The sequence below is a fragment of the Mastacembelus armatus genome, chromosome 9 (genome assembly GCF_900324485.2).
Source record: "Mastacembelus armatus chromosome 9, fMasArm1.2, whole genome shotgun sequence".
NCBI lineage: Eukaryota > Metazoa > Chordata > Actinopteri > Synbranchiformes > Mastacembelidae > Mastacembelus > Mastacembelus armatus.
The window spans coordinates 12,320,696-12,336,565 of record NC_046641.1 but is presented as its reverse complement, the minus strand read 5'-3'; the positions used below and the strand labels follow the sequence as shown (position 1 = coordinate 12,336,565).

Here is a 15,870-nt window from a genome sequence, read left to right as displayed (position 1 = left end):
CATGGACATGTAAGAAGCTGGGGTGAAAAACTGGAAATGCACTAAATAATTCAATCATTCATCCCACTGAGTGTCAGCAAAGCAGAGCATCTTAATGATTAAAGAAGGAAATCATACCTCCTGATTCAAGCCTGTGCCCAAGTGCTGTTATCTGTTGGTAAAATGAAAAGTGGCTGAAACCACTTAGGCAGGGTCAGCCTGTGGTACCCAGGGAATAACTCAGAGGCTTATGGCAAGCCGTTTGCCATTGCATATCCTCCATTTCATATACTAGTTCAGTCTTTGTCGGAACTAGATTGCACTAGTTGAACACTTAGTGAAATTTTATTTTATGGAAGTTCCATATCCCCCAGGCCAGGTATTTAAAATTCCGCGCAACTCAGCGTTTTAACGTAAACAAGGAAAAAATACGTGAATGTGACAAAACAACAAATATGGTGGCTTTGATTAGTTTGATGTACCCGAGTATAAAGCAAGACTCCAACTTGCCTCATGGTTGTTGACCGCGTCCGCGTGATGCTGCGTTAAATCACGCGACTGCGCATGCTCCAGTGTTTTAATAACGACGGCCCCTGGTTTATGTAACAGCTCAAAATAAAACACGCATGTCATCAACAGCAACAATAATAAAATAAAAACGCATTTTAAACTTACTGACAGGCCTGATTATAAAAACCTATTATGACACACAAACGAGAGCGCTGAGCATGTTTTTGTTTTCTATATTATTGTGTAGTTTTTCTCTATTATTTGTATTTGAACATTTAAATAGCTAGATATATAAGTGGACTAGATTGGGCTTCATAAATAACATGTAACTCGTTCATCAACAACAAAGCGTCTCTGAGCAGAATTTGTTTTCATTACATACAAATTTCTATTTCTTTATTCTCTATTTTATATTTATACATTATGAGCATATTACATTTGTGTTGATTTCCCATGTTGATTATTCACATGAGTACAACAAACATTTTTTTTATATATATGCTAACATCTATTGTTTTAGAATAACTTACCACTGAATATACTTTAAAGATGTTAAATGGCAGATTTAGGGTCAATCTATGTATCTGATTGGCTGGTATCTTCCCTGAGCATGCATGTGATCAATCATGTGATCACGAGCATAATTCTTGGTAAGTATGGTGTATGAAATACTGAGTATAGAAAGGTGGCAGGTTGCTTTCAAATCCAGACTAATAATGCTTTACAGAATAAAGAACAAAGAAAGAACATTTCTTGAACTTGTGTTTTTTGGTATGTATCAACATCTTACGTCAAATATCAGAACAATAGTTATGGTAAAAGAAAGAAGAAAGAAAAAAAAAGCCAAATACCATAAAGCCCTGCTTTTCCTGCTTAGAATAGTGTTTGAATTTCTCTTACACACAGTTGTGTATTTGGTCCAATTTAGCATGTAAAGTTTGTGAACTGTTTGGATAATCATGAATTTGTGATTCACCCTGTGTAAGATAAATTTGTAGTGTGGCTGAGGAGCTTGGTCTTTGCTGACTTGTCTGTCTGGTCCACTGTTTACTGCTGCTTTTGTCTGTCAAGCTGGTGGTTAGGTAAAAGGTTGGCATTACTGGAGAGAGGAGTGCTCATGCAAAACATTTAACATTATGCAATACAAGTTATGTATAGCAGTGTGGAGAAAGAAATCCTGCATAGTTGGGCTGTAAAATACCTTAAAACAGACTTGTTGGCTTTCAACTAATGAAAATTTCTGATTTCTGAAGTTAAGATTACTTTATTTGTAATCAGATTTGGTTTGTTGCCCCATGAAATTTTTGCACGTTTTTTAAAATCATAAAATCATAAAGTTTGTTAATTAAACTAAAAATTCTATTATTAAATAATAATTATTTAATATTATTTAATATTATTAAATAAGTCAAACCAATAGTGTTCTAGAAGTATGACATTAGCCTATCAAGATGTATCTGCATTGAGCACAGCTATCTGAGGAATTGGATGACAGACACAACACAGCCATATAGTGGATACCAGTTCTACCACCTCCACTCGGTGTATGAAGGTTTGAAGCATTAATATTTTTGTAAAATGCTATGCAAACTGTCTGTATAATAATCTGAAGTGTTGAAGTTACAGTGGGTCAGTATCACTGATTAGTCTCATAAACTAAACACTCACGCTATGTTGCTTTGTAGAGAGCTAACAGTTAAAAGAAATCAAAAATAATACAAAAAATAACTTTTATGATCATTATTTAAGTTGTGTTGAAATTTCAGATGTCCATACAAAAAACTTGGTGAGGTACTAAATCTAGGACATTCTTCAGTGTAATGTCAAGGCGAGGCAAGTTTATTTATATAGCACAATTCATACATTGAGTAATTCAAAGTGCTTTACAGCAAATAAAAGATACATAAGGAAGAATAAAAATGAGAGGCATGCCACCGCTTTATCACCACATTTGCCTCTCATGATATCGACCACCGGACCATGCTGACCCATGTGGGTCCCCTACTTTCAGTTTGTCCCATCCCTGATGGACTAAAAGTACCTCAACACACACTATCTGCGGAGACGATCCTGAGTCCTGGACTCTTACGTCTAGGATCGAGTAGACTACAGCTGGAGGTTCCAAACCCCTTATTTAAGTCTGTTTAGACCCATATTCTAAGGACAACACTAAAGCACCTGGGTTCCTAACCCCCGAGTCCCTGACCCAATTGGCTTTAGATCGAAGGTTCCTAAACTAATCAACTTAGAGTACTGACCATGAGTCCGATTGTCTCCTCCAACAGGACAAAAGTAGTGACAAAACTGTTTTTTAAAAAAAAAAAAAATATTAGAGGAAACTGAGCGCAGATAAATCACTTTGGATAAAATAATGTCACTTGTCATATGTTATATGCCACACTAAAAAGAAAAGTTTTTAGCTTGGACTTAAACATTGCCAGAGATGAGGCTTGTCTAACATCATGAGGAAGACTATTCCAGGTTTTAGCTGCATATAACTGAAACGCCGCTTCTCCCTGTTTAGTCCTGACTCTGGGCACAAGCAGAAGGCCTGTCCCTGATGTTCTCAGAGTTCGAGATGGTTCATATGGCATCAACATGTCAGAGATGTAATGTGGTGCTGAGCCATGAAGAGACTTATACACAAGCAGGGCTGTTTTAAAGTCTATTCTCTGAGAGACAGGAAGCCAGTGCAGAGATCTGATGTTAGATGCTGTCAGAGGTTATGGAGCCTTTGGTGATGTTTTTGCTACCTTTTTAGATCATGTCCTCAAGTGTGAGAGCTGCATGATATAATAACTGAGAATCATCTGATGTGAAGGTGCTTCATCAAATTGCATGTATAACTGTTGTTTCAGAACACCTGAGTCTTGAAATCGACCAATCACATAACACATTGCAAAAATATTGAATCAATATAATGTGGTTCTATTAGAAGAACAAGTCAGTTAAAATTTTTAAGACAGTCTTTTCAGTTGTTTTTTTTTTTTTTTTTTTTTTTTTTAGATGCAGCAACTACTTGCATTATAAAGTGGACCATGTGTATAACTCATGATTTCCATTCAGACTTCACAGCAGATTGTGTCCTTTTGAGTAATTTATTGTCTTAATGTCCAGTGCATTTCTAAAGGAAAAAAAAATGAACGACCCCATTCAGGTTAATTCATTAATTGTGCGTATACTTACAGACCTTTGGTAGTGGGGCTATGATCCCCTGACAGTGCATAAATTCACTCACTTATAAAGTTTTAATCACTCTAACAGAGTTTCTCAACTTTTCACTCTGGACCTCATGTTGTTTGATACGCAGATGGCAGTCTGGGATATCTGTAACACTGATATACTGATAGATGTTACATTCATTTGTATAAAAAAATAAACTGATTAACATACAAATACTATATGATCTATTTATAACGTGTTTTAAATTAAATTCATATGATTTCATTGTGTTACCTCTTTCATTGGGTACATGATAACTATGAAAGTTTTGGGACGTAACAACTGGGTCAGGACCAGAGAATGTTGAGAAACTCTGCAGTAACATAAAAAAGTGCATGCAGACAGACAAGGTGATTTTACCATTCAACACCTGAGTACACTTAAACAGAGGAGGACAAACATGTTGGCCCTTAGATTTTCCAAACGTTACATGTCCATTTCAAATGCCATCTGTCTTAGAATTAAAGGATACACTGAGCAGAAAGACAGAATGTCACAGACCTGGAGAGGAGGAAGTGGAATGGGCCTTTGTGTTAAGTTTTCACATTGCCCTAACATGCATGCAAAGAAAACCAGCCTGTTGCTTGTAAGCATTTCTGTATTTGACCTCAGAGACATTGCTTCCTCAGGATAACTCCCATTAGATGTGCGTACACATGATCTAACTGAAATACATATTACTTAAGAGTCAACTCTGATTAGAAGGCAAGGTGAAGTTCACTTTCATTTACCTTCATCAGTGAAATGGCAAAGGTGTGACATCGACATTGTGATATTGCACAAATATAAGAGCAGCAGATGTCAAATGACCTTGATGCCATAAACTTGTAACAAACTAAATGTCAAATTCCATTTTCTTGGAAAGTAACTAAACATCACATAGTTAACTAACTGAAAGCACCTGGCCTGGTTATGAAAGGAAAGCCTAAAGTTGTGCTGTGGGAGAGCTTTCTTGGTCAAGACAGCTTTCAAGGTCAAGGTCAGACAGAGATGAACATATATAATAGGAATGATATTGTATTGTTCAACACTCCTGCTTTTTGAAAGATGCAGGTGGGGCTGGGAAATATATTATTCATAAACTTTATAAATTATAATGTACTATTTCAATTATATTCTGGGATTTCAAAGCATTTTAAAGAATATTTTTATTTAGAAGTACATAGAAATGTCAGCTGGTGTTTGAGAACTTGAACTTATTTTCTTTCATATTTCTGCAAGTTCTCCTTGTGTCTCTTAGTTCTCATCTTTTTTTCATTATTATTTACTTGTACCAGTAAACATGATATGTGACTGCTGGTAAGAGAAAGTGCAAAGTAAAATAGACTCTAAGAAAAAGTGTAACTAGGAGCATGACAATGGTACTTGTGGAAGTACAGTGGAAGTTTAGGCAACACCAAGAATTAACGTTGACTGGACAAAGATCAAGTGACTGCAACCAGGGCAGCCGGCTAACTCCCAGACAGTAAGGCATTTTGGATGAAGACTGTGTAGCCTCGTGCTGGTCAGTTGTCCTGGATTTTCTCTTTTACTTTGTTAAAAAGCAGGCCCACATTCATAAAGCCTTTGTTACTGTTGTGGCTGTTCAAAGGCTACGCCCAGTTTGTCGTAGATTTCCTTCAGCAACAGGAGAGCTGTGTCCTCAGATTCCCTGACAGACACACAAAAGTAAATGGAGGGAAACATGTCATTTATTTGAATTAAAAATTCATATAACTATAAATTTATATTAGTAAAAAATGTGATCCAACACAGACAGACTTCCAGGTACATGGGAGGAGCACAAATACTGTAGCCCATCCCTCTTCTGAACAGACATGCATGACTCACCAGTAACACAAATGAGACTGGATGGCAAAAAGGTATTCATTGAAGCTCTCAATGGGTTTTTCCTGAAGCACATAGTCGATCCTTCGGCCACCATTCAACATCCCCACTTTAATCTCTGCCTGTTCTGTCTGCTCTGCTGACACTGAGCTCTCAGCCTCCAAACACGCTCCTGCAGGGACAGCAACAGAAAATATGAGGTGGCATAGACAGACAACAGACAACAAAAATAATAACTATTGCAGGAAACAAGTTGATACTAATGAAAACAGGCAGAATTTGCTCAGATACAGTACTTGGATTGGAAATATAGTACTCATAAATACTGTATGCTGTCCTTAGTGTGTAATCACCAGAAAACTCTAACTGTTAATCTTACAGTGAACCTTATAAATCTACATGGGGAGTAGGTCTCCTTTCACAGAGATGTCCATGTTGTGGGGGTGCTCAGAAGGTTGCATTCTGCAGTCTGACCACTAGATGCCACTAAATCTTTCACATTTTACACATTGCAACTTAAAAGAAGTTGTAACAGGTTTAAAAATGAAGTTTATGAAGTGAATGAAAGTGTGTTGTCCAGTACGTGTTGAAATCTCACAGATAGTTGATTACGTAACTATATATCATTCCAAGACAGCCTATATTGTTTGTTGCTGTTGATGATATAATATAGTTACACACCATACAAGAGAGTGAGGTAAACAAATTAAAGATGTAAAGGTGGTAAATAAAAGTCTACCGACCCTGTTAGAGGAATAACGAATAAAGGCAAAAAAGTTCATTTAATTATCATGTGTGTTCTGACAGCATCTGCATTCCTTCTGATTTAATGTACTGACAGACTGAGAACTTCAGGTATTGTAGGAAAGGGCAGGACGTGCACCTGCATGTAGCTACTCTACGTGACTGATGAATGACATTACATTCCAGTTCATCTCCAGCCAGTTACTCTTGTTAAAAAAACACATCTGCGATCGCTACTATCACAATATTGGTAGTGTTGTTTGTTCAGCTCATAAAAGAGTATGCCGTGGGATTAAAGAGCAGTGCAGCTGTCAGTGAGTTTAACCAATCAGAAATGAGAGCAGGAAGGGGAGGAAATAGCTTGAAGGTGGTGTTAATTAAAATTAAATTTTTAATTGAAGATTGTATATACAGCTGTAGTAGTGCACCTACACATAGGGAAAAGAGAAGCAGAAGAGTAGTGAGAGCCTGCAGCAGTAATGACACGTCTTATATAACATTTGCTCTTTGTGAGAGGGTTAATGTACCAAAGGCAACTACAGTAACTGAGTAAACAGCATATTTTCTACATTTAAAACAAAGAATGATAGTATTTTTGTGTCAATAACTGTTTTGTTTTTTTTTTCAGATTGAAGCCAGGAAAATAATGCCTAAATGTTTGTATGAGAGAACTCATTTCATTTTTTTTCTAGCCAAGTGTCTATCCTGGCTTACCTTGGAAGTAATGCTTATGAAGGGCCCTAGGCCACTCCAGTATTTTAGTCCAAAAATCAGCACTTTTCTCTTCCCTCCTAGCACCAGCAGTGACTGCCACTGAGGCTGAGGTTGAATGATAAGTAGTAAGGAGTGAAGGAAACAGGAGCAACCATCAGGTAGAGCAGAAGAGGGGAAGGGAGAGTGGCAACATGCAAAGAGGGACAAGAGCAATATGAGGACACAGGGTTAGACACACTCATGCACATTCATGCTCCCTTAGAACATTTACAAATTCACAAAGGCAAATAAAAGTGCTTTTTCTACCCTGTGGCTCTTCAAGCTTTCTCTCCATTGCAGCTCCCCCTTCTTCCACTGGGGGCAGTGCAGCAACAGGCAGGCGGGCAAAGGACTGCCATGCTGTCCTTAATGATCCCAATACATTGTTCTTCAAATCCATGCTCATACGAGTCAAGCTGTCCTTTAGTTCTAGGAAACAAAGAGAAACAGAGATTATCATTTGCAAAAGCTCATATGTTTATATTGTTAAACACTGACAAGGACAAAGAAATATAGTCATACCCAGGTGCATCCTCTTCCGACCTTTATGGTGAGGGATTAACATGGGCTCCAGATCCACCTCTGAAACAATCATGGGCTCTATCCTATAGGCCACAGGGTCATACTACACAGCAAGGAGAAGAGATGAATGTAACAATTAAAAGAAGACCTCTGTCAATATGAAAAGAAAGTGCTGTGTTTATAATGCTTATCTTGAAGGCAAGAGCTCAGTATATAGCTATACTGAGTAAAGTGATGGTATGATGTGGTCACACATGCCAATTTCCACATGAAATAGAAAAAAAACCTTGAAAAGCTTTAAAATTGTCTTGGCATATTTATTGGCATATCAGATGAAAAAAGACAAGGATACTGCAACTGTAGCAAAAAAGATGATGTAATCCTTTTTTGGGGCTGTGCACAGGGTATGTGTCTGAATGGGCAGATGCATGCATGACGCATGATTACTCACAGGGTGATAGATGTTATAAAAGCTCTTGCAGGTTGGGAAGGTGTAGTTTGGATCGATGTGTTTAAGTCCACGAACAGTCAGGAACATTCCAATGGGAGAGCCAAAAGCAAAAAACGTCTGAGGGTGGAATGCCAGCTGTGGGTAGTCGATGGATACCTGGGGAGAGAAGGTGGGGTTAGAGAAACGTGTGCTATGAAATTTATGAAAACAAGATTTAAACACAGTGCCTCATAAGACATATACACATCCATAAAGACAGATGGAGATAACACTGCACAACTGCACTGACATTTGAAAACACAGAGATGAGCATTTGTGTCATCAAGAGAGCAGCCAAGGAGTATGACAGAAACTAAAGAGCTGGCCACTTGTGTATGAGCACAAACACAAAGTTTGTGGCATTGGGTTGTACAGGTCAATGAGACAAACACAATCACAGCACAATGTGACTTAGCCATGGAAATAGCCTCTATAAATGAGTTGCCTTAAAATTTCTCTGAGCAGATGGGACTGGTGACTGTATGTCAAAAAGAAATTCCAGGCACATTGAGATCAAAGAGACCTAAAAACAAAGCCTGAGAGGATGGGGACAGCATGTGAGACACACCTGCCCCTTGGCTATGCCTCCATTGGTCTGTCCAGGCAAGCGGGGGCAGGAGAGAAGCAGGAAGATGATGCATGAAAGCTTTCAGCTACTAATACTCCAAAGCAAAAATAACCATACTGTATGTGTGCATGTGTGGTACCTGTCCAATGCCCACGTCAAAGTATTCATAGTCTACAGCACTGGTGACAGACTGTGCCCTGTGGAACTGGGACTGCTGCGCTGCCTGTCCTGAAGGCTGGTTAACATCATGATCACTGGTCAAGGGATGTTGAGGTGGAACTTGCAAACCTGGTGTCACACGAACTGCCCCTGTCTTACAATCCTATTTAGATTAAGAAAAACAAAAATGTTCTAAAATTATGTCTGAAATGCAGATAGTTCATTTAGAAAAGGACAGAGCCACCAATCAGGAACTGGCTACGACTATAATAAACCGCCGATTGTCATGATTGTCAACACCAGGCAGTTTCTGTTAAAAATGTAAAAAGACACTTAAACTAACCAGATCTCATAATATATACAGTAGAAAAAGGTTTTTCACTATGTCTGACCTCTGGCATCCACCTCCTCCTGACGTAGTTCAGGATCTTCTTCCGAGGGCCAAGAGGGATTCCTAAATCTTTCAGTTCACTGTCATGGCAAAGAGCCTAAGAGAAGAGAAACAAAAGTTTTTAATTATGCCATTTTCCACTTGAACTTTTACTTACATTGTATGTGTGTGTATTACTAGTGATTCCAGGTCAAGGTTTTCTGCCTGCAGTGTATCCAAATATTGCTGGAGGCCCAGTCTTGTCAGAGTCTGCTCCAGTGTATCACAGCTCAGATGACCGGGCTCCCTAGAAGGCACCTTAAAAACAGGGAGGTACAGAATGAAAAATCTGTGTTATTTTTTTCACTATATTCTATTCTGTGACTGTGAATATCATCATACCCCTTCCCTGGCTTCCGATCCAGTCCTCTGATTAGTTAGCAGGTCAAACAGGATCAGTGAACCTGAAAAATGACAGAAAAAGTGGAGCAGTTGAAACTCAGCATTTTTAGTTTTACTTGTTTGTCACTGAGTGTGTGCTTTTGTGTTTCTGACCCAAGCTATGGCCCACTACTGAAACTGCCCCATTGAATTTTGGGTGTCTTTGTTTAAAGAGGACATGCAGTCTGTTGATCTCTGAGGACACCGTGTCCACTATGGTCTGACAGTAGGTGGGACTGTTGTAGAAAAACAGGTCCAGCAGAGTGTCATTGGTGAAATGTCTCAGCCTGCTGATACTGGGAAGTGTGATCCTCTGGATATCCCTGCAAGATGAGGAGGGAGAAAATACAGATAGTCAGTTTTGAACAAGCCTCAGCAAGTAATGGAAACAGAGAGGCAGGTCTGGAAATTTTTTTATTTGGAGAACCAGACTGGAGCACATCCACAAAGAAGCGAAAATTAGCAAGAGAATCTTACCCTTAATTTTAAAACCCTGCTTTTAAAGAGCTAATACACTATGTGTTAGTAAAGAGTGTTGGTTCACTGTAAGAGAGGGCAAATATCCAAGCATAGGTACTGTGATATGCAATTATATGCTTGTTTTGTAAAAAAGAAAAAACTCTCTTTTTCAGTGTTAGTACAGTACAGTAGTAGTACAGTACAGTGGTTACATGCTGGATGTTAAATAAAGCACAGAACACACAGAGCCATAAAGACTGTGCACCATACACAATAAATTACTATTTAGTTCAGCCTTAAATTTGGTCAGTTCTCCTTATACTCAAATGTCTACATTTATTTATGATCAAGCACCTACTGCCTCCTAATTCTGTCAAAAGGGGCACTAGGGCTGGCCTGCCAGTTGCGCCACCCCTGCCTGGAGATATAAGCAGTACAGCACAACAGGGGAATCTTGTTTTCTTCATACTTACTCATCCACACCAGTGGCATCCCCATGTAGAGCACTGTGCCAGTTTACTGGGAGAAACTCCACTCTGCCCACCTGGCCATCCTGCTGAGCACGCTTATAATGAGAAGCCAGAAGGGACAGGGAAGCACTTCTGAAGTCATTTACTAAAGAAGGACAAAATGACAGGGAGTCAGAAAGAATAAAAAAATATATACATAAAAATACACATATATAGATACATGCACTTACCGCACTGTATAATGGATCTGAAGCGTAAATCACAGGCTGGGCCGATACCATGTACCATAAAGACAAGGTGGTCCACCTTTTCTGGTTCACCTGGGAACACATACAGATATACAATTGACCTAAGGTGTTGGAATAATTATTCAAAGTAATCTTTTTTTTTTTTATATCGGCTCATACTTCTTTCAGTACACCCACCCACGTACCATCAGGTATTTCTACAGAGATGTTTTCTACTCCCCTCTTGACTGTCCGGGGCCGGGTCTGCTCCGACGGGGAGGAAACCCATTCGTCCTGCAATCCTAATGGCTGATACTGCATTATCAACTAAGTGAGGAGCAAAGAAAATGAAACAAAGGACATATGAGAGGAAAAGAATGTACCTAATTAAAAAGAAATTATATACTCAGTTGTGGTGTTGCTTCATTAGGCATTTAATTTCAAATCTTACTTTGGGATTGTGTAAGATGACAGTCTCTCCAGTGGGAAACTCTAGTTTCCTCTTCCATTCATCCAAGGTCACTGCTATCTCATAGGCCTCCTGAAGAATTTGAGGATGGGTGGGGAAGGAAACAAAGATCAACATAGAAGACTAACTGAAGACCAGGAAAACATAGGAGGAGAATAAAATCAGAAGCTGTAAGAATGAGCAGTGTGGTGGTGAAAAGTCAGTTTCAGACTACCTCCAAACTCTGGCTGAAGTCTTCGGGATAAGGCATGAACCTGGTGTCTTTATCTCCTTTGTAGAACCAGGTACAGCGGCGGACTTCAGTGGGAGCTTGATCCCAGTACACAGCATAGCGCTTCCTCTCTTTGACATGAACATCATATCGGTCTCCATCCACAGCTACCACCACCTCCTCCTTACTGCCTATTGTAATGTAAACACACACAGACACATTCATTCAGTTAAAATTCAAATAAAATATTATCTGAAACAATTTGCAAAAGAAGGTTTCTTTGTTTTCTGTGAGCCAATACTCATTTTGCTAGTCACACTCAAAGTAGAACTTTGAGTGTGACTAGCACGAATGTCAACACCATCTATTGTTAATAGGCTAACCTAAAAAAACAACCTGAAACTGAAATTCAACTTGTTAGGAAGTGCAAACATGCCTTGGCAAGAGAGTCCAATGCCCTACTGGGCGTCCGGCCAGTGTTGGCTCAGAAATGTTTTAATAACTTAACATTCTCAAAGCTGTTGATAGCAAACGCACTTCTTTTCACTACCCTGATTTCAGATTTTTTCAAAATACATTTGCATAGAATATAATGCATGTGTAAAGTAATGTATATGTGTTTACCAGTGTGGCAGGCATTCTCTAGTTTGTCAGAGTCCTCTCTGCTAAAAGGAAGCCAAGAGGTGTTTTCATCAGCCCGTCGACAGAAGAACCAGTGAGGCTGCACTTCTTGGTAAGGAGCTGGGACAGAGTCCATGTCAAGCATCTCAAAGGAAGATGTGGAAGAAGGAGAGGCCTCATCCACCACAGGCGACGCCTGGAGATCAACACGATCAAGCTTCTTAATGTACATGTTATAGCTCAGTTACTATGTAAAAACATAAGCCTGATATATACCTGTACGATATACATGCCTGTGTTTTCCCTCTTCAGAACATTTCACCATTCGGCTCCATTTCCAGAATAAGCAAATATAGAAGTATGAGCTAAATCTGTGCCTTTCAATTAAGCTAGAACCATAGACCATCAGACAAAAAAACAAAAAAGGACAGTCAGATGGGAATCTTGTCACACAAAGCTCTGCTTTATCCTCTCCTCCACAAGCTCTCTTTTGTTATTTCTTTCTGGAACTCAGCTATGGCTTGTAAACAACCTGTTTCCACCAAATACCTCAATGACAATATTATTTATTATTCTTATGTGCTTTACTGCTTCAGTTACAGTGTGTCAACAGAGCATGCTGCCACTGCTTAAAACAACAACAAACACCTACGTTACAGAGAGCTGCCAGAAAAACATTCTGCAGTATATTGTACACAATTGAGAGTAAACTGGAATGTGAATGGCGCACCCTTCCTAAGAATAAAATCCTGTTGATCTCCTTGCAGGTAACATTTTCTTGTTACCTGTGCTAGTTACATGACAAAAATGACAATGTACATGCAATACACCTTACAGAATGACACGATGTGACTTCCATCTATAGCACAATACTTAGCCCTAATATAATACAATGGGCAGGAAAGATGTTTTTAAAACTTTTTTTAATTAATAATTTTGTAAAACCCACTAACCATGCTACCTATTCATGTTATTTCCAGTGCCCTCCTTCTTTTTGGCACACCATGTGGGTAAATTCCACTGGGTGTATTATGATCAAGGTTTCTCTGACCACAAATCAGCCTAGTCCAAGTCTGAAAAAAAGCCTTAATGTAAATAAAACATAGCGTACTTGATTCTATGACTAGGACCAAAGCCACCTTCTGGGCCCCTGCAACTGATGAGGTATGATGACAGAATTTAAAATAATCTTTAATCTATTGACAGTGTACTGTAAAATGATGATAAGTGAGAGGTCACTGTCAAAAATCTTTCAGAGTCTTTTTGTAACTTGTGAAAGCCCCAGTTACGCTGTGGTAAAAAACAAAAGTCATACTAATGTGAAAAGTAAGCACATAGTCTCTCTGCCAGTGCTGTGATAAAGTCTGGTTTCCTTCATTTTCCATCTCCCTTACCCTAACCCCAATAACTGAATGTAGAAATACATGATTTGACATATACAATACTATACAAAGTCACCCAGGCAGCCTCACCTTATCCTCAGTTGGGCTCCCTGTTGTTAGAGGCTGAGTGGAGTTGTCTTGCGTGTTGATGTTTGGGGCAGCCTCAGAAAGACCCCCCTCTTCACCAGGACTGAATGACATTAGTCCAAGACCAGATCCCAAGCCTCAGCTCTGACCTGAGTAGGGCAGGAGGCCAGACACATACAGGACCTGTATTTAGATACATCCCATGTTTGCTCTCACGTGATGAGGACAAACACTGGGGTGAAATACCATCACGGCTCTTACATAATATTTTATCGCTTATCAAACTTGTAAGGGACTGTACAGAAGGCCAAACAAGCCAGGTCACGTTAGCTAGTTAACTATTTATTTGCAGTTTGATACTGACTAGTTAACGTTACTAATCTAATACTAGTAATGTGGAAAATATAAATATAAAAGGGATAATGTGATGGTTAGTTAACCATTAACTCACCTAATGGATGTATTATAGTTACCTCAAGAAGCACTAATGTCTCTAAAATGTTTGTAAACAAAGTAGTTAACTGATGTTGTTTCTCATGTTTATTTTAAAGGATAAACAAACACTAGAGGCCAACGATTGTTAGCAATGGTTTATGATCATGCTAGCTGACCTAAGCTGGCTGCTCAGGACACTGACGTTAGTGTTACGTTATTCTTTTTTTATGTCCAGTGTGTTTGGGGAATTATAACACTAGTCACAGACACTCATTGACTTAGACTCACCGACAACAGAGGGTTTGTTTTCGTTGTTTGGCTAGCTCGGATAGCCTCCTGTCAAACGCTGCCTGTTTACGGTGTTCACGGAAATATGACTACTACTGCTAGACGAGCGCTCGTTATCAATCATACTACCACTTAAAAAGGGGTTAACTAGCTTACATTACTACAAAGATAGTTATCTGTACACACATAACTTACATGCATGAACCCAATTTTAATGGTGGAGTAGCAGCAAGAGTAATAATAAATACGGTGTGGCACACACTGAGGATCTCATAGAGGACAGCGAATTTTACCCATTATAATCAAGGGAAACCTGTGTGGGGCTTTGAACAATGTGTTCATATCCCGAAACGTTACATATGTCGCAAAGGAATTGAATGCTGGTCATAAAAATCAATTTTACGAGTTGCACTTCAAAGCACCATGAAACAACACCACGGGCCACGCCCCCAAAACGTAACCTAAACGTCATGAATTTGTGTGTGGTTATCAAGCTCCGTAAGTTCACAGAAACAATAATAGAAGAAGAAACCCTTTTATTTGTAATTCTGCAATGAATGATAAAATGTCTTTTGTTGTTGTTTATCTGCTGTCAGTGGCGGCATGATTGACGTGTGTATTTTTAGGCCAGTTCAGGCAAGGGCCTATTTTTTTTATATTATTATTGTTTATCCTGGCACATGGGCTGCTTATATATGTTGTTTTGTGCTCTTATTGAAAAATATATCACCTCAGATCAGCTATTTCCACCACCCATTACACATCGTTTCTCATCCGATCTACACCCCACCCCTGTATCACGTTGTCCACGCACAAATGAATTATGAATGCCTTATTAAACTCATAATACAGTGATCTTTCGTTTTTGTTTTTTTTCCTTGTAGCCTAGAATTTGGTAATGGAGACAGTATCCTATCAGCTTAGTATAAACCGAATTCATCAGTGAAGGGTTGGTGTTTATTTTATGGCATTGTAGTAATACCAAACAGGTCACATTTTCTGCATAATCCTGCTGACTGATGTTTGTGTTGGAGAGAAGTGCGGCCAGGTATGTGTAAAATGTGACAATGAGAAAGCAGCCACATCATATGACACACACGCCCATTTGTGGCAGGTTAGCTGTTACATTTTTTTTAACCTCACTGTCATGAGTCAAGAGTGTAAGTCATGACAGGCCAACAAGAGGATACACCCAATGGGACCTCCTTGGCTGTTAAATAGAGGAATATAATTTAAAAGTGGTATGCAATCATGTCCCATTGTTACCATTAACATACATACAAGGATGCTGCAAATATTTATAACCTGAAATGCTAAATGTCCTGCGGTGCCAAACACAACAGCACACAGCAAACAAGAAAAGACAACAATTTCACAAAACACAAAACTCTGAATTGACTTGGGTTCTGTCCAGTCACATCCAAGGAACCTTGGAACCTTTTCAGTAGTGTTGAAATGTCTTTGTGTTTTGCAAAATGTTGTTGTGTTTGCTACCTTGTCAGAAACAGTGTATAGTTGGTCAACTGGGGTCAGTTCACTTCTAAACACACAATGCGCTTAGTTCCCACCTCTCCTCTCCTCAAGGGCTTATGAAGGGAGGAGTGAAGGGAGGAGGGACATGGGGGGTGAAACATGC

At 39.1% G+C, this 15,870-nt stretch overlaps 1 protein-coding gene across 2 annotated transcripts; it reads right to left on the bottom strand.

Annotated features, from left to right (window-relative positions):
• Positions 1-3,635: 3,635 nt before the first annotated feature.
• Positions 3,636-14,353, bottom strand: ddhd2 (DDHD domain containing 2). Of its 2 annotated transcripts, XM_026322765.1 has the most exons (19): positions 14,235-14,353; positions 13,515-13,670; positions 12,046-12,238; positions 11,425-11,612; positions 11,193-11,282; positions 10,948-11,068; positions 10,745-10,834; positions 10,518-10,659; positions 9,700-9,908; positions 9,547-9,608; positions 9,343-9,462; positions 9,167-9,262; positions 8,755-8,937; positions 8,009-8,164; positions 7,558-7,660; positions 7,303-7,464; positions 6,997-7,101; positions 5,542-5,710; positions 3,636-5,362 (listed from the first exon to the last, which is right to left on the bottom strand). In XM_026322765.1, exons 2-19 carry the CDS (start codon positions 13,623-13,625, stop codon positions 5,281-5,283), a joined length of 2,382 nt encoding a protein of 793 aa, XP_026178550.1. In that variant the 5' UTR covers positions 13,626-13,670; positions 14,235-14,353; the 3' UTR covers positions 3,636-5,280. The 2 variants fall into 2 exon arrangements, with proteins under 2 accessions (XP_026178550.1, XP_026178549.1); XM_026322764.1 differs by lacking the exon at positions 6,997-7,101.
• Positions 14,354-15,870: the final 1,517 nt, after the last annotated feature.